At 39.4% G+C, this 20453-nt stretch overlaps 1 protein-coding gene across 1 annotated transcript in view; it reads right to left on the bottom strand.

Annotated features, from left to right (window-relative positions):
* The window catches only part of LOC308244307 (NKG2-A/NKG2-B type II integral membrane protein-like), a gene marked incomplete at both ends in the record, with an annotated part of 42961 nt that extends 24386 nt beyond the window's left edge, over window positions 1-18575 (bottom strand). Inside the window, 4 exons of the mRNA XM_080660247.1 lie at window positions 16732-16883; window positions 17357-17410; window positions 17923-18018; window positions 18389-18575. Coding sequence (XP_080516373.1) covers window positions 16732-16883; window positions 17357-17410; window positions 17923-18018; window positions 18389-18575 — 489 coding nt within the window. The remainder of the gene's footprint in view (window positions 1-16731; window positions 16884-17356; window positions 17411-17922; window positions 18019-18388) is intronic.
* Between the last annotated feature and the right edge of the window lie 1878 nt (window positions 18576-20453).

Below are 20453 nucleotides of genomic sequence, written 5' to 3'. Positions count from 1 at the left end.
AAATCCCATTTACCATTGGAACAAAAAAAATTAAGATACGTAGGAATAAGCTTAACTAAGGAGGTGAAAGACCTATACTCAGAAAACTACAGGACATTAAAAAAGGAGATAGAGGACCCTAACCGGTTTGGCTCAGTGGATAGAGCATCCGCCTGCAGACGGAAGGGTCCCAGGTTCGATTCCGGTCAAGGGCATGTACCTTGGTTGCGGGCACAGTAAGGGTTTTGCAGGAGGCAGCTGATGGATGTTTCTCTCTCATCGATGTTTCTAACTCTCTATCCCTCTCCCTTTCTCTCTGTAAAAAATTAATAAAATATCTTTAAAAAACAAGAGATAGAGGAAGATATAACAAGTGGAAAAATATACTGTATTCATGGATTGGTAGAATCAACATCATTAAAATGTCCATACTACACAAAGCAATCTATAGATTCAATTCAATCCCTATTAAAACAGTATATTTCACAGATCTAGAACAAATGCTCCAAAAATTTATATGGAAAAAAAAGATCCCAAATAGCCACAGCAATCTTGAGAAAGAAGAACAAAGTTGGAGGGATCACAATACTAGATATTAAATTATACTACAAAGCCACTGTAATCAAAACAGCCTGGTACTGGCACAAGAATAGGAATATAGATCAATGGAACATAATGGAGAACCCAGAAATTGACCCAAACCATTATCCTCAATTAATATTTGACAAAGGAGGCAAGAGCATACAGTGGAGTAAAGAGCATACAAATGAGTAAAGACAGCCTCTTCAATAAATAATGTGGAGAAAATTGGACAGGTACATGCAAAAACAAAATGCAACTAGACCACCAGCTTATACCATACACAAGAATAAACTCAAAATAAATAAAAGACTTAAGTGTAAGTCGTTAAACCATAAAATCTTAGAAGAATCCATAGTCAGCAAAATCTTGGACATCTCTCGTAGCAATATGTTTGTGGATACATCTCCAGGGCAAGAGAAACTAATGATAAATAAACAAATGGGACTACATCAAAATAAAAAGCTTCTTCACAGCAAAAGAAACCATCAACAAAATGAAAAGGGATCCCACTGCATGGGTGAACATATTTGCCACTGATACATCTGATAAAGGGTTAATATTTAAATTACATAAGGAACTTATACAACTTAACAAAGGGAAGACAAACAATCCAATTTAAAAATGGACCTAAAAAGACACTTCTCCAAAGTTGACATACAGAAGGCCAAGAGACAAATAAAAAACTGTTCAAAGTTACTAATCATCAGAGAGATGCAAATTTAAATGACAATGAGGTATCACCTCACACCTGTCAGAATGACTACCATCAACAAACCAACAAATGACAAGTTGCTGGCTAGGATGTGGAGAAAAGGGAACCCTAGTACACTGCTGGTGGGAATGCAGATTGGTGCAACCACTATGGAAAATAGTATGGAGTTTCCTCAAAAAGTTAAAAATTGCACTGGCATTTGGCCCAGTGATCCCACTTCTAGGAATATATCCTAAGAAACCTGAAACACCTATCAGAAAGAATGTATGCACCCCTATGTTCATAGCAGTGCAATTTACAATAACTAAGATGTGGAAACAGCTCAAGTGTCCATCAGTAGATGAGTGGGTTTAAAAGGCATGGTATATTCACACCATGGAATACTATGTAGGAGTATAAAAGAAGGATTTCTTACTCTTTGAGACAGCATGGAAGACCTGGAGAGTATTATGTTAAGCAAAATAAACCAGTGAGAAAGATAAGTATCATATGATCTCACTCATATGTGGAATCAAATGAACAAAATTAAATTATGAACAAAACAGACCCAAAATATAGAAGCATAGAATAGACTGATGAATCTCAGAGGGAAGGCTTGGATAGGTGGGGAGGGAGAGATTAACTGAGAAACTTATATGCATATATGCATAGCCCATGGGCACAGACAATAGTCTGGTGAAGGCCTGGAAGTGGGGGTAGGGTGGTGGGAGTCAATAGGGGAGAAGAAAAGGGGGATATCTGTAACACTTTCAACAATGAAGATAAATTAAAAAAATGGATCTCTGACCCCCCTTCCCGCCTGCGCCCCCCCTTCCCCCCCCCCCCCCCCCGTGAACAGTGTCAAAGGAAAATACAGAGGGATCACTTAGTTAATGTTGAGTTCACATCACTGACAAACTTTCCAAAGGTTCAGAGGCAAGCTGATGAGAAATAGAAAGAGTTTGTTGCTCCAGTGGGAGCCAGTTCTGGAGAATTTGGTAGTTTTCCTGAGGACAGCTCAGCAGAAAGGAATCTTATATCCTGGGAAAGCCAAATTCAACCTCAGAAGCAGGTGCAGGATGAGGAAATTAGGGAGGATGACCTTTGTCTTACTCATGAGAGTCTTCTGTTAGGTAATTTGAAGCTGATATTATGGATATAAAGGACCTGTTTAAAGATTTGTGAATGATAATTCATGAACAAGGAGATGTGATAGCATAGAAGGCAAAGCTGAAAGTGCAAGAGTGCATGTCCAACAAGCCAACCAGCAACTGTCAAGGGCAGCAGAATATCAGAAAAAGGATTCCTGCATGTTGTTGTGCGATGCACAAGCCATTAAAGAAGTATAGAAACCTACAAGTGGCTAGCAATGAAGAATGGAACAAATTTTTTTTATATATATATATATTTTATTGATTTTTTACAGAGAGGAAGGGAGAGAGATAGAGAGTTAGAAACATCGATGAGAGAGAAACATCGATCAGCTGCCTCCTGCACACCCCCAACTGGGGATGTGCCCGCAACCAAAGTACATGCCCTTGACCGGAATCAAACCTGGGACCCTTTAGTCCGCAGGCCGACGCTCTATCCACTGAGCCAAACCGGTCAGGGCGGAACAAAATTTTTAACCTTTATATTTTAAGTGACTATATTATAATTATTTTGCCTCTGGTTTTAATTTGTATGTTGAGATTTCAGATGCAGTTTCTGGTAATAATAAACAATGAGAATAATTTTTGAGCAACTTTAAAAAAGATTTGTCAGTTACAATTGATATCCAATATTGTTTTGGTTTCAGGTGTACAGCATGTTGATTGGGCACATGTATACCTTTTGAGGTGAACACCCCAATGGGTCTGGTACATATCTGATATTAGAATACTAGAGACCCGGCATGAAATTCTTGAACTGAGGGGGTTCCTCAGCCCAGCCTGCACCTTCTCCAATTTGGGACCCCTCAGGGGATGTCCTACTGCTGGTTTAGGCCCAAAACCGGCAGTCAGATATCCCTCTCAAAATCTGGGAGGACTGGCTCCTACCCACTCACTTGCCTGCCTGCCTGATCGCCCCTAACTTCTCTGCCTGCTGGCCTAATCGCCCTGACCTTGCACCCCTGCTGGTCTGATCACCCTGACCTTGCCCCGCTGCCAGCCAGATTGCCCCTAACATCTTTGCCTGCCTGCCTGATTGTCCCTAACTGCCCACCCCTGCCAGCCCAGTTGCCCCCAACTGCCCTCCCCTGTAGGCCTGGTTCCCTCCAACAGCCCTCCCCTGCTGGTCTGGTTGCCCCCAACTGCCCTCTCCTGGAGGCCTGGTCTCCCCCAGCAACATTCCTCCCCTGCAGGCCTTGTCCCTGCCAACTGCCCTCCCCTGCAGGCCTGGTTGCCCCTAACTGCCCTCCCTTGCAGGCCTGGTCCCTCCCAACTGCCCTTCCGTGCTGACCTTATCGCCCACAACTGCTGGCCACCTTGTGGTGGCCATCTTGTGTCCACATGGGGACAGCCATCTTGTGTGTTGGAGTGATGGTCAATTTGCATATTACCTCTTTATTATATAAATTGTTGACTATACTAGTATTCTCTATGCTATACCTTGCAATACCTGATTTTATTTACAATTGAATTTGAAAAAAAAAGATGGCAGCTGGCAGGATGGAGGTGAGGGAGAGGAAGTGAGTGAGTGAGGGTATGAAAGGAGAGTGTGTGGATATGCATGGTGTGTGTGTGAGTGAGTGAGGGAAAGTTAAATCTCGCAGGAGCAGCAGGGGCTGGCAGACATGCTCTCCTTGACAAGGAGAGACTACCACCGCTGCGGGCACTGCCCCAATGGCAGGATTCCAGCACGGAGCCCACGCCATCTTGAAGGGGAAAATGGCCTTTTTTAGGAACTCATCAACACCACCAACCAGACAGGCCTTGGAACTGCCCCGCGACCCAGCAACCATTCCAGCCAAAATCCTGCTACCCCAGCTGCAGACCCGCAGACCCTGGGACCTCCACCTCCAAAGGTGCACCGCTTGGCAGCAGTAAGTGCACCCTCCCCCTCCCCAGTGGCAGAACTCTGGATTTGCATGTATCCAGCTCCAAAGGCAGCCAGAGCACTTCACTCCGGACTCACGCATTTCCAGCTGGATTTGTGCGTTTCCAGCCAGATTCGTGCATTTCCAGCCACGCAGGCAGCCAGGGCACTCCACTCCTTAGGTAGCACTTGGGAGCCACTGAGAGCCCCCGAGGGTGTGATTCTGCACAGACAAGGGTGCGCAGCCCCACAGTAGAAATTTGGAATTCCCTCTTCCTGGATAACTGACCACATACACCTCAGCGGCTCAACCACGGTGCCAGGGCCCCTCAGAGTGCATCAGAACTCTGCGCTGGCAAGTGCACCTCCACAGAGGCAAAATTCCAACTGGCAGGCACCCTGAGCCCGTCTTCCCATAGGGCGCTAGTGGGAGCCACTGTGAGCTCTCCCTGGGTACGATCTTGAACAAGCAGGCTCACTCTCCCCCTCAGCAATAGAAGTTTTGAATTCACTCATCCTGGATACCTGCCCACAGGCACCTCAATTGCGTGGCTACACTGCCAGGGCCCTTCAGAGTCCTTCAGTGTGCCTCGCTGGTGGCAAATGTACCACGGGTGCTCCTGTGAGCCGCCACTGGGAATAAGCACCTATCCACCACAGGTGCAACAGCAAAAGCTGGGTGGGTCTGCCCACCCCATGACTGCAGAACTCTGGGCACCACAGTCACGCCTTTCCAGAGAGCAGGCCCCCTGAGCCCCATCACCCCAACAGACGGTTCCTGGGTGCCACTGTGAGTCCCTGCTGGGCATGCGTGATTTCAATTAAGGGTGCAAGACAGCAAAAATTGGGACACTCCCCTCCATGGTGGCTGACTTCTAGACACCGCAGTTGTGCCTCTCAAGCTCACAGGCCTACATCAAGAGAACCCAAATAGCCCAAGTAGAGAGCTACACTAGATTAACAAGCCCAGGAGAACTGAGAGATTACGCCAGGAGCACCATCCCCAAAAGAACCTGGGTAGCAAAGCAATTGAATCTACAATTAAAACATTACAGGAAAACCTGGGAAGACAAAAAAGCAATCCCCAAAGGAAAGAAAAAGAGGAACCACCAGAAAGGGAGTTAAATGAATTCGAGGCTAGCAGCTTATCAGAGATAGAATTCAGAGTAATGGTTATAAGGATGTTTCAATGGATGGGTGACAAATACACACAACTCAATGACAAATACACACAACTCAATGAGAACTATAAGGAGCTGAATGAGAATGTCACCAACATGAAAAGAAACCAAGAGATGAAGAATGACATAGCTGCAATAAAGAACACAATGGAAGGCTTAAACAGTAGACTAGAAGAGGCTGAGGACCGCATCAGCGAATTAGAAGACAAGGTAGGAAAAAACACACAAACACAGCAGCAACTGGAAAGAAGACTTAAAAAGCAAGAGGAGAGCCTAAGGGAGCTTTGGGACAACACAAAACGAAACAACATTTACTTAATAGGGATACCAGAAGGCGAGGAAGAGAAGCAAGGAATAGAAAACTTCTTTGAAGAAATAATGACAGAAAACTTCCCTGATATTGGCAAGAAAAAAACTATGCAAGTTTAAGAAATAAATAGAGTCCCAAACAAGTTGAACCCCAAAAGACCAACACCAAGACACATCATAATTAGATTGGCGAACACCAATGACAAAGTAAGACTCTTAAAGGCTGCCAGAGAGAGACAGAAAGTTACTTACAAGGGATCTCCTATTAGAATATCAACTGATTTCTCAACAGAAACACACCAGGTCAGAAGGGAATGGAATGAAATATACAAAGTGATGCAAAACAAGGGACTGAATCCAAGAATACTATACCTGGCAAGGCTATCATTCAAAATTGAAGGTGGAATCAGGAGCTTCACAGACAAAAAAGGGCTAAGAGAGTTTATCACTACCAAGCCAACAATGCAAGAAATGCTAAAGGGACTGCTGTAAAAAGAAGAAAGAGAAAGGCAAGAAGAAACACAAACACTAAGGAAAAATATGACAACAAACATGTACTTGTCAATAATAACATTAAACGTAAATGGATTAAATGCACCAATCAAAAGACATAGGGTAGCTGAATGAATAAGAAATATGACCCATATATTTGCTGTCTACAAGAGACCCACCTCAGAGCAAAGGACTCACACAGACTGAGAGTGAAGGGATGGAAAAACATTTTTCAGGCAAATGGAAATGAGAAAAAAGCTGGAGTTGCGATACTTATATCTGATAAAATAGACCTCAAAGTAAAGGCCATAATAAGAGATAAGGAAGGCCACTACATAATACTAAAGGGAGCAATTCAACAAGAAGATATAACTCTGGTAAACATATATGCACCCAATGCAGGAGCACCCAAATACATAAAAAATCTCCTAGAAGATATCAAGGGAGTGATCAACAACAATACCATCATAGTAGGAGACTTTAATACACCACTGACATCACTGGATAAATCCTCTAGACAAAAAATCAGCAAAGAAACAGCAATTCTAAATGACACACTAGATCAGATGGACCTAATTGACATCTTCAGAGCATTTCACCCCAAAGCCACGGAATATACGTTCTTCTCAAGTGCACATGGGACATTTTCAAAAATAGACCACATATTGGGTCACAAGCAAAGTCTCCCCAAATTCAAAAAGATTGAAATCATATCAAGTGTTTTCTCAGACCACAATGGCATAATATTAGAAATAAACTACAATAAAAACATTCCAAAAAATTCAAACACTTGGAAGCTGAATAGCATGCTACTAAACAATGATTGGGTTATCAATGAGATCAAAGAAGAAATTAAGAACATCCTGGAGACTAATGACAATAAAAACACAACATTGCAAATCCTATGGGACACAATGAAAGCAGTCCTGAGAGGGAAGTTTTTAGCTCTACAGGCCTACCTCAAAAAACAAGAAAAAAATGGTAATAAATCATCTAACTCAACAACTCAAAGAATTAGAAAGAGAGCAACAAGAAAAGCCTACAGTGAACAGAAGGAAGGAAATAATAAAGATCAGAGTAGAAATGAATGACATAGAGACCAAAAAAAACAATACAAAAGATCATAAAACCAAGAGCTGGTTCTTCAAAAGGATAAACAAGATTGATGAACCTCTAGCCAAGCTCACCAAGAAGCAAAGAGAGAGGACCCAAATAAACAAAATCAGAAATGAAAGAGGTGAAATAACAAAAGACCCCACAGAAATACAAAGGATTGTTAAAAAATACTATGAACAACTGTATTCTAACAAACTAGACAACATGGAGGAAATGGACACATTCCTAGAAAAATATAACCTTCCAAAACTTACTCAGGAAGATTCTAAAAATCTCAATAGGCTGATAACTATGGAAGAAATTGAAGCAGTCATCAAAAAGCTTCCAGCAAACAAAAGCCCGGGACCAGACGGTTCACAGGGGAATTTTACCAAACATTAAAGGAAGAACTAAAACCTATCCTCCTCAGACTATCCCAAAAATTCAAGAGAAAGGAACACTTCCAAGCTTCTTCTATGAAGCCAGCATCACTCTAATACCAAAACCAGATAAAGATAACACAATGAAAGAGAACTATAGGCCAATATCCCTCATGAACATAGATGCTGAAATCCTCAACAAAATTCTAGCAAATTGAATTCAGCAGTACATCAGAAAGATCATACACCATGACCAAGTAGGATTTATCCTGGGGATGGAAGGATGGTACAATATTCGCAAATCAATAAATGTGATACATCACATAAACAAATTGAGAGATAAAAATCATATAGTCATATCAATTGATGCAGAAAAAGCACTTGACAAAATCCAACACCCTTTCTTGATAAAATCTCTCAACAAGGTGGGAATAGAAGGATCATACCTCAACATAATAAAAGCCATATATCATAAACCCACAGCTAACATCATACTCAATGGGCAAAAACTAAAACCATTTCCCCTAAGAACAGGAACAAGACAGGGATGCCCACTCTCACCACTCCTGTTTGACATAGTACTGGAAGTATTAGCCATTGCAATTAGACAAAAAGAAGAAATAAAAGGCATCCAAATTGGAAAGGAAGAAGTAAAGCTGTCCTTATTTGCAGATGACATGATATTGTACATAAAAAACCCAAAAGACTCCATCAAAAAACTAATAGACTTAATAAATGAATTTGGCAATGTAGCAGGATACAAAATTAATGCCAAGAAATCTATTGTATTTCTATATGCCAATAGTGAACTTACAGAAAGAGAGACTAAAAAAGCAATCCCATTTTCCATCGCACCAAAAAAATTAAGATACCTAGGAATAAACTTAACTAAGGAGGTAAAAGACCTATATGTGGAAAACTACACTTCACTGAAAAAAAAGATAGAGGAAGACATAAACAGATGGAAGAACATACCATGTTCATGGATTGGTAGAATCAACATCATGTAAATGTCCATACTACCCAAAGCAATCTATAGATTCAATGCACTTCCCATTAAAATACCAACGGCATATTTCAGAGACCTAGAACGAACCTTCAAAAAATTCATCTGGAATAAAAAAAGACCCCAAATAGCCACAGCAATCCTGAGAAAGAAGAACAAAGTAGGTGGGATCTCAATGCCAGATATCAAGCTTTATTACTAAGCCACTGTTCTTAAAACAGCCTGGTATTGGCACAAGAACAGACATATAGATCAATGGAATAGAACAGAGAGCCCAGAAATCGACCCAAACCACTATGCCCAATTAATATTTGACAAAGGAGGCATGAACATACAATGGAGTCAAGACAGTCTCTTCAACAAATGATGTTGGGAAAATTGGACAGATACATGCAAAAAAATGAAACTAGACCACCAACTTACACCATACACAAAAATAAACTCAAAATTAATAAAGGACTTAAACATAAGACGGGAAATCATAAAAATACTAGAGGAATCCACAGGCAGAAAAATCTCAGACATATGCCGAAGGAACTTATTCACTGATACTGCTCCTAGGGCAATGGAAACTAAAGAGAAAATAAACAAATGGGACTACATCAAAATAAAAAGCTTTTGCACAGCAAAGGAAACCATCAATAAAACAACAAGAAAGCCCACTGCACGGGAGAACATATTTGCCAATGATATCAACGATAAGGACATGAAAGGGTTTAATCTCCAACATTTACAGAGAACTCATACAACTTAACAGAAAGAAGATAACCCAATCAAAAAATGGGCAACTGATCTAAATAGACACTTTTCGAAAGAAGACAGAAGGAAGGCCAAGAAACATATAAAAACCTGCTCAAAGTCACTAATCATCAGAGAGATGCAAATCAAAACAACAATGCAGTACCATCTTACACCTGTCAGAATGGCTATCATCAACAAATCAGCAAAGGACAAGTGTTGCCAAGGATGTGGAGAAAAAGGAACTCTTTTGCACTGCCGGTGGGAATGCAGACTGGCACAGTCACTGTGGAGAACAGTATGGAGTTTCCTCAAAAAACTAAAAATGGAACTCCCATTTGACCCAGTGATCCCACTTCTAGGAATATATCCCAAGAAACTAGAAACATGAATCAGAAAGGATATATGCACCCCTATGTTCATAGCAGCACAATTCACCTTAGCTAAGATTTGTAAACAGCCTAAATGCCCATCAGCAGATGAGTGGAACAAAAACCTGTGGTATATCTACACAATGGAATACTATGCTGTGTTAAAAAAGAAGGAGTTCCTACCATTTGCAACAACATGGATGGAGATGGAGAGCATTACGCTAAGTGAAATAAGCCAGGCAGAGAAAGATAAATATCACATTATCTCACTCATTTGTGGAATATAATGAATGGCATAGACTGATGAACAAGAACAGATCCAGAGACTGAGAAACGTCGATCAGAATCTCAAACCTCAGGGAAGGAAAGGGTCGGGGGAGAAAGGGGAAGAGATCAACCAAGGTACTTATGTGCATGCATATGAACCTAATCAACGGACACAGACAATAGGGGGGTGGGGCATGAGTGGGGGGTGGGGGGTAATAAGGACACATATGTAAAAAAATAATAATAATAAAAATAAAAAAAATAAAAATAAAAAATAGAAAAGAAATTGTGAGGTAACCAGAACCCCAAGAACGCCTGAGAACGTCTTTCTTGCCATGCTAGCAGTCATCAGCTGAACGGTAATATTACCAGGGGCAATTAGGGAAGTATTTTGGGCTTATGTTCCTGACCCTTCATGGGTAAGAGCCCTTACGTGGGCTGATCCCCCACGTAATGTAGTCACCAATAATACCAAACACTTTGGTCATCCAGGAGGACCATGGGTGGGGCAAGGAAGTATAATTACCCAGGGGTCGCCACCCAGCTTCCCTTTTGTAGGACACAAAATCAAACCACTGCTCCTTTGTGTGTAAAATTAATGAGAGGTTTCTGGCTTGCGTGGACACCAAAGGAAGGGACTCTCACTACTGCTCCTGGGAGAGGTGCAGAAAATGTAACTAAGAGCTTGTCTATACAAAAAGAAATTGACAGCCAGTTTGAAATGGAATTGCCATGGCCTAGAGCCGTGGTCGGTGAACTGTGGCTCGCAAGCCACATGCGGCTTTTTGGCCCCTTGAGTGTGGCTCTTCCACAAAATACCACAGCCTGGGCAAGTCTATTTTGAAGAACTGGCATTAGAAGAAGTTTAAGTTTAAAAAATTTGGCTCTCAAAAGAAATTTCAATCTTTGTACTGTTGATATTTGGCTCTGTTGACTAATGAGTTTGCTGACCACTGGCCTAGAGCAAAGAATATCCTTACATGATATTATTCTACAATGTCATTATAATTTTTCCCAGATTTGTATTACCCCCATTACCAAAAGAGTACCTTGCACCCTTGGGAATCAATAAAAAAATCATTTTTTTGGTGCTTGGAGACAAAGGTAACACATCTCTTGATATTTTAGAATTACAACAGCATAATGTACAATTATCCCAAACAAACTTACAAACTAATTCTTTGAATGTCTGGCAGCAATTTAAAAAGGACATGAAAGGATTTAATCCCTTCCACTGTGTAGAGGGCCCCCTGGAAAGGCACCTGAGCATTCTATATTGGCCCCTCTTGCCCTTTTGGCCAAGAGGGACCCTCTTCTCACAATCCAATTGCCCACAGCTGTTGCCTGTGTTTTCTGTTCATGCTGAGGTTGAAGCCTCGTGGTGGCTGCTATCATGGATCTGTCTCTCGCCCAGTGGGGTGAGGTGGGCCCTCCCTGGAGAAGAAACCTGGGTTCCCCCAAGATATGTGATTAGTGCCGGGGCCCCACCAGCAAGCCAGGGGATCCCAAGGCAGGTGCTGGGCGTGGAGGCCACGGGGGCATAGGCTACCAAGGAGACAGAACTGAACCTCACATCACCCTGCTTGGTCCCGGAGGATGGCTGGTTAGCCAGAGATGGATAAGATTCCTCAGGGAAGGAACAACCTAAGACAGGCACAGTTGCAGAGGGGCCATCAGGAGAGAACTCAGGGGTCAACAGAGGTGGGGCACAGACCCTCACCCCCCCCCAACTTTGCAGGGGCCTGAACCCTCACCCCTTCTGAGGGAGGTCTCCTGCCCCCATGGCTGCTTCGCTTCCCATGTCCAGCTCAAATCGGGACCCAGGTAACAGACAGAGACTTGGCCTACAGCAGCTGCCCTCTCACTGCAACAAGACTTGTTTGAGTTGTCTTGTACCCATGGTGTGGGGAAGTGGGTTTTTGATATCTAAATCCAGCCTAGCACCAGGAATGCTCAGGGCCTACTCCAGAAGGCAAGTAATCCTTTCCACTAATATTTACAGGGTAAAATAAGATTGTTATTAGAGTATTAAATTTGACAGTAAAATAGCAGTCAAGTTCTCAGACTAATTTAAATTGGCTAATTGAAATAAGCTAATATTCTAGAAAAATTAATGGTACTGGACAAAAAGCTGTTCCTAAAGTGTTAACTAAAATTTTTATTGGTATTTCATCTCATGGTAAAATTGCATAACATGTAATGAACCTAAAGCAGTCATATTTTAGTGCAAAAAATTAAAATTTAAAAACTATCAAGACTACATTATAAAATTTTCAAAAGCCTCCTAATATTTAAATAAAAAAGGGGGGGAATAGTAGAAGAATATCATGTAAGGAAAAATATCCTCTAAGTAAACTACATGTAGAAAATTTTTACTTTAGAAAATTAACTTTCATTTGTAATGCTAACAGCAAGACACCCATGAAAAATACACATGGTATCAAAACAAGCCAAAGGAAAATCGTTTGGGCAAAAAATGAAAAAGGATCCCAAGTCAAATTTATAGAAAAGATTCCTTTATTAACTTTTGGTCAAGAATATGTTTGTATATTTTCAGAAAACACCTCCAAGACCATGTGGATTCCTGCAACAGAGAGGAATTGACAGGACTGCTCCAACCATGAAGACAGAAGAGAAACAGTCCAGTAATGGAAGACGCTGACGATGCCTTGCCAAACTAGCAATCAGCAGCCTGCGTGTCGCTGCAGGTTGCCCAAGACCAAACCAGAGAGGGTCGGACCTGCATTACCACCATTTGTCCACCATCCAGAACTGAAATATCATAGCTGACATGTACACATAAGGAACTGTTTGACATTGAAATTGGGACTCAAAAGAACTGTTGGCCCAGAAAGAAACTCACTACAGACTGATTCATTTGCCTCCCAGCATAACCATTATTGCCTGTCTCATTTTCGGTTCTTATAAGTGTATTTCTAGTAACACATGATCTCACTCATCTAGGGGAAATAATGAACAACATAAACTGATGAACAAAAACAGACAAGGAGACAGGGAAGCATCGATCAGACTGTCAAACCTCAGAGGGAAAGTATGGGAGGGTGGGGGTAAGGGGGAGAGATCAACCAAAGGACTTGTATGCATGCATATAAGCCTAACCAGTGGTCACAGACAACAGGGGGGGTGGGGGTATGCATGGAGAGGGGTTTGGGATGGGAATGGGGAGATGAGGACAAATATATGATACCTTAATGAATAAAGAAATTAATAAAAAAATTGAAAAAAAGACAACTCAAAAAATTATAAAAAGTCATAAACAGGTATTTCATAGATGGGAATTGCAAATGCTTAATATAAAATTGTACAAACGTTTAAGCTCTTCTTCATTTCCATACAGAGGTAACCATTTTGTACCATTTAAAAAGGAATTACATTTTCCAATTAACTCACTTGCCTTTTTAATCAGTGTTGCTTTAATGCACTAATCTGAATACTCTGAAGATATTTACCTTAATTCATAATCTGCATTTTATCATATTCTTACATAGCAGTTTGAAACTGAAGGCAATGTTTTATATAGCAAGCTATGAGACTTCAAATGGGAACAAGTATAATATTGAGTAACTAAGTAAATTGTAATTTGCAACCAAAATAATGATGATTTTAAAAATGGAAAACAAAAAATTTAATTCTAATTTATAGTCTTTCAACTTGCAATGTACTGGTACACAACAGACACATTAGGAAAATGTATTAGCACAATTAAGTGAAGAGGACAAATGGACAAAAATACCAATTTCACAGCTCTGAGAGTTGATTGAAATTAATAATAATTTATAATTATTAATTATTGGGAAAGCTGCAAGAATTTCAGGTAAAAATAGAGCAAATTTGTCTTCTGATCTAAGGCTGCTCCCATGTCTCTCCCACGCCCCCATCTCAGCTCAGTGAGTAAGAATTATAATTTTCATAATTTGGGGAAGACTGCAAATATCAATGGTATTGCCACAGGGGAAGACTTGATGAGCAGTGGAAGGGGTTGTTAAGTTGCCCACTATTTTTCAGCTCAAAGTGCTGAATTTACTAGGTAATAAACGAGGGAAATTATCCTTTTTCTAAATGGAGGCTGTATTCTCCTTTGTGTCAGGCACAGTGCCAGCCATAAACATAACAGGAAGGTACTAAAAGTAAGAGTGCAACAGAAGAGATCACATTAGCTCTCTGCATGTGCTTGGCTGATTGGTGGGAAGATTTGCACATGTGTAGAAGAAACAAAGATGATACAGTAAAAAATAAAAGCCAAAGTGGACTTGAGAATTGATTTCAAAATCATGAGCACTTCCCTACACACACACACACACACACACGAGTATATTAAATAGCAGAGGGTGAAAGCCATACTGATTTGAAGTATTTGAATACATTTTTAAAAATCATTGGTTATCCACTAAGCTATGCATACACAAGGTTAATTTCTGGTAAGTAAGGCTAAATATAAAAAATAATAAGAATTTTAAAAACTGAGTAAGCACACTTCAAAAGAGAAGATTCTACACTAAAAGTTTATTAAAGTTACAAAAATCTAAGAAAGATGAAGCAGAATCCATATTTACTATACTATATTATCAAAAATATGCACTTACCAAAAAGTTGGACATCCCCCCAGGAGTTCCAGATAGCAAGAGGGTGCAGGCGGGCTGAGGGACCCACCTCACCCCCTTGCATGAATTTCATGCACCGGGCCTCTAGTATATTATAAAAATACTATGTTTAAATAACTATATGAAAATATGATGGCAGCCCTGGCCAGTGTGTCTCAGTTGGTTGTAGCATCATCACATGTAACAGAAGGTTGTGGGTTCAAGTCCCAGTCAGAGCACATACCTCGGTTGTGGGTTTGAACCCCAGTTGGGACACATATAGGAGACAACTAAAGGATGTATCTCTCATATAATATAGCATATTGTCTTCACAAACTTTGGCTAACTTCTAAAATAATCACTAACACCCAAAGTGAGATATTGGACTAGGTTAATATTAATAAATTCAGGTCATTTAAAGACTCCAATATGAGACTAAAAATGTAAGTAATAGTCAAAAAAATTTTTGCACTTATAAATTTAAAAAAGAGCTCATATAGAAAATATAACAACTTCTAGGAAGGAAAATAACAGGCAGCACACAGGAGAAATGGTAGAGAGACATTAACAGGCACTTCTCATTCTCTCGATACATAATTCCATAAGAACTAGTGCCCAGAAAGAAGCGTTCTATCCATTAGTAATCAGAAAAATGCCTATTTATGTCAAAATTATACTTTTATATAATGATCAGAATGTATAGCATTGAAAGTTCTGGCAGTACTAAATCTTGGATCATGGAATTTTTGGATAAAATGTGTATTTACATAATAAACTAGAAAATGTTGGGATAATCTAACAAATTTGGCATATACATATATTTATGACTGTAATTTCATTCTGATTCATAGAGGACAATAAACTTTAACTATCTACGTATGCAATTATAATCATATAATTATACTAGAGGCCCGATGCACAAAATTTGTCCAAGGGGCTCGGCCCTCACAGCCACGGCAGATGCCTCGGCCCTCGCAGCCCTGACTTTGTCCAGAAGGTCGTCCGGAAGGTGGTTCAGCTGTCTGGTCTAATTAGCATATTATGCTTTCATTTTTACAGATTTGCTACTGGTCCAGTGCACGAAATTTGTGCACGGGGGAGGGGTGTCCCTCAGCCCAGCCTGCACCCTCTCCAATCTAGGACCCCACAGGGATTGGGCCTAAACTGGCAGTCGGACATCCCTCTCACAATCCGAGACTGCTGGCTCCTAACCGCTCACCTGCCTGCTTGCCTGATTGCCCATAACCACTCTGCCTGTCAGCCTGCTCACCCCCAACTGCCCCCCTGCCAGCCTGCTCGCCCCCAACTGCCCCCCACTGCTGGCCTGCTCCCCCCCAACTGCCCCCCACTGCTGGCCTGCTCATCCCCAACTGCCCTCCCTTCCTGGCCTGATCGCCCCTAAGTGCCTTTTCCTCGGTCCTGCCACCATGGCTTTGTCCAGAAGGACATCTGGAAGGCCTCCCAGAAGGTCTCTCAGTCTAATTAGCATATTACCCTTTTATTAGTATAGATACATTATTATATTATTATAAATATAATATTTATAGTATATGAATATAATTATTATATTTAATACTTATATATAATATAAATTGTTTTAAATACAATATAATATTTGAAAAAAACAGACACAAGGTTTTTCATAAAATAATTATTCATAATACCCACATATTAAAAAACAACTCTATTCTGGGTAGAACAGAATATAAATGTCATGTCCCTACAATACAGCAGTGAAAATTAACAAATTACAGATAAATGCAATAATATGGAGAGATTGCAACAATATCATGTGAGTGTTAAAGGAGATACACAGGACAGGGGCTACTGTGGACTAGCAATTCCTATTTCATGATTTGTAATTATATGGGTCATTTAAGTTTTTAATTAATGTGCACAATCACGATACCTTCAGTTTCCTTGATTTATAGTAAAATCAATTAGCAAAGTTTACTTTAGAAAAAAAGCATTTATAGAAGCATGGTTGTCTATAAAGTAAAATGGAAACATTTAAATCTTACCATTTCTTCTTTATTATCTATGTAAAGCAGGTTAGAGTTCTTAGAAGCACAAGCCTTTAAACTCTCATTCCATGCTTTTTTTTCAGTACTAATGTAATAGCAATTGTTGGAATATGTAAACCACTCCTTTGGACAATGTCCACAATGATATGCTGAAGAAAGATTATAAAATTTTATCAAAAACAATTTAAATTTTTTAAAATGAAAATTAATTTACATATTTGCATAAGTATAGACACATTTGTGCAATATATATAAAAGAAAACACACTCACAGAGAAGGGTTAGTCTCTCATTTCCTAGTTTATGTCCCATATTAAGCAAACACACAAACAAAAGTATCCACTCTCTACATGTCCTGAATGTCAATGAAGAAAACCATGTTTTTAGAATCCTAAAATTATCTTTGAGCCCAGCTGCAACAATGGGTATGATGATCTTAAATGAATATTTCTTCATATTGTTGCATAAGAAAACACTCTTCTCTAATCATTATTTATGAACATTTATTGCCTGGTATTATAATTTATGTCCCCATTCCCAAAAAGCTATTATTTTTTACTACCCTATGTTAGAGATAAAGTATAAACTATACTAATATCAGAACTGAGAAAATAATTATGTACCTTCCTGGATCCTGCTTTTCAAGGAAGAATTATTCTGTTCCAGTATTACATTAGCTGGGGAAAAAAAAAGTAATTCTTATAAAAATTAATCTTGATCTAACTACATCATAATACTTTTGTTTCTTATGTTTAATTTGTTGTATTATCTAGGATTAAAATTATCTGGAATAAAGTTTAATTACCAATGAAAATTAATGCAGTAATGATAATTTTGAGGACAAATATTTTGAAAGTCTAGAGAACTACATCTCTCACAGTATTTGGATTAAACAATCTCAAAAATTAATTTGTATTTCTCTAAGGTGTCCTAAAGCATGCCTTGCATTATAAAATCATTATATATATATGGATATATGTGGTCATATATATGTACACATATTTATAAACTACTCTCTAAAATCGTTCTGATATTTATACCTTGGACAAATTCAGAATTACCATTTTGCACTTAGTCTAAATGCATACTTTAAGATCAGAGTTCTATTCTATAGCTTTATGAAGTGTTCAGAGGCACTGATGGACATAAAAGTGAAAAGTTCTGTATAACCTTACAAAAATGTATTTACAGAGAATAATAGGTATTGTCACCACAGCCAACATCAGGACAAGGCAGATGACCCCGAGGGTCCCAGCAATGAGCTTCTCTGGAGGTGATGGTGAAACTGCAGGAAGAGAAAAGGAAACGCTGAGAAAGGAGAGACAGACAATTTGTACAGTTTACATACAGGGAATCAAATACATAATACTGGACACCAAGCCCATACCTACCACTGTAATCTTCCTCTCAGAATATACCTTTGCATGTTTAGGAAATATAATGCTCCATGAGTTACTGGTCAAAGACTACACCTTACAACAATACCTGAATAGAATTAGCCCTCAGCTTTCATCTTAAAATACTGTATACTAACTTTAAGCACTGATTCTCACAAATGAAAAATATGTGAGCTAATGCCCTACTTTCCCCCACATCTCTGCACCCCAGCTGCGCATACTAGAACAGTTATACTGTGTGGCTATTGAATGTATTACCTTTGGAGTGGTCCTTCTTGTCCCTCCCTTGAAGATCCCGGGAAGCATTCTGAAGAGTTAATTCTGTATAGGTTATTTCCTGCTCAGTTACTGGAATGCAGCTTTGAGTGCCCTTAGGTTTCCTTTTCTGTCTCTTGGCGGACTTGGCCAAATTCAGTTCTGCATAGGTTACACTTTGGTTATTCATCTCTGCAGCTGGGTGGTGTTTGAGACTGTGCTCTAAGTGTACTTACGAATAAATGACATATGCAATAATGTGATCTCTAGTACAGTAAAACTGGGCGGGGTAAAGGGTAGTAGGGCTCATTTCCAAGTTGAAAAATCTAAAGCTCTGCTTTTAAATTTGTTAGATCTTTAAACAAGTGCTTCATAGTAGATGTAATTTTTACAATATTCTACATTTGACAATATTATCTGAGCCATAAAAAGCAATAAATCAGTGAGGAATAAAGAATAGCATAAATAATGACATTGTCATTAATTTAAAGTCAGATTCCATGAAAATATTTTAACATTATTAGAATGCTTGTATTAAAATTAAAATGTTATATTAGAAAAAAGTCTCCAATATTTATGATAAATTTGAAATCGAATAATGATTAAAAACTGAATGCTCCAAAGATGGGACATCAGTTGTGTTGGCATATATAGTAACTATGAAGTAAATTAATTTTATTTAATAGCATATATTTATTTATTATGCTGTAACATAATTCATTAAACAAGAGTTTCTTTGTCAGTGTGGTGCTGTTTCTTGCAATGTTTGTTCAACTTTTTAAAATATCTTTTGATTTTTTATAATTAAGCTTAAATTTGCATTTTATGGGAGCTACTTCATCCTGATTTTTATTAAAAGCCAACTATTTTTATTTAATCTAAATAAGTGTATATTTAGATTACCACTGCAATTCAGAGAATTCATTTTAAAAATCTCTTTTTAAAGGCTGAGCTAAATATAAAATATACCTATATTGATTATAAAATAAAATAAAAATAACTCTTCCTTGTCATGATTCTTGCTGGATTCTACTTTAAATTGTTTTGCTTAACACTTCAATTATGCATGTGTGTATGCACTTGAGTCATTCTCTACAGGCAAGAATTTGAATAGTTTGATATCGTCCAATATATTTCATATTTTATTCTTCTCATTTTTTGCCCCAAACTTTTTAAATAAAGATACCAATGTTTTCTTTTATTTTATTGTATCTTAATTGTACCTCACTTGCATCACATCTAGCATTTGTAATCTCCACTACATAAGACGGGCTAATGGAGAGACAGGAGAATAGAGACACATACCTTCTGTATCCTTTAGTGGGAGACCAGGTTTCTCTAGAAACCAAACAATGACTGTGGTCTTCATGGACTGCCCCGTGAAAGTTCAGAGTGAATCATGAGTGGAAAAAGTAGATTTCTCATAAATATGTCACTTAAAGTTTGAACAGGAAATTCTTACACTTGGGCTATTTTGAAGATGGTTTACGTCATCAAACACCTCCAGAATATAGGATACTTTGGGCTGGTAAGTGTGTGCTGTAGTTTATCCCCATTGGCAGTGCCTCTGAGAAGTTGTTTTCTTATTCGAAAAGATATCAGAGGACAAAAGACTTCAGCACCCATGCTGTTAACTTACATCTTAATCACAAACTCTGATCATTTAGGCCTTGTTAGGAGTATCTCAGATGTTTAAATTCTACCCTTAGGTTACTAAATCCTGGCATTACATACTTCTTTCCCTTATACTCTCATTATGGAATTTCTATTATAATGGAAAATTTTCTAAAATCATAATCCCATTAACTATAGTTATTTAATGACTAGAGGCCCGGTGCACGGGGGCAGGAGGGTGTCCCTCAGCCCAGCCTGCATCCTCTCCAATCTGGGACATCCCTCTCACAATCCAGGACTGCTGGCTCCCAACCACTTGCCTGCCTGCCTGCCTGATTGCCCCCTAACCACTCCCCTGCCAGCCTGATCAATGCCTAACTGCTCCCCTGCCAGCCTGATTGCCCATAACTGCCCGCCCTGGCTGGCCTGGTCACCCCTAACTGGCCTCCCCTGC

Source organism: Plecotus auritus, assembly GCF_963455305.1.
Source record: "Plecotus auritus genome assembly, chromosome: 3".
Lineage (NCBI taxonomy): Eukaryota > Metazoa > Chordata > Mammalia > Chiroptera > Vespertilionidae > Plecotus > Plecotus auritus.
Note: the sequence above shows the minus strand (reverse complement) of the source record. Positions and strands in the feature narration are given on the sequence as shown.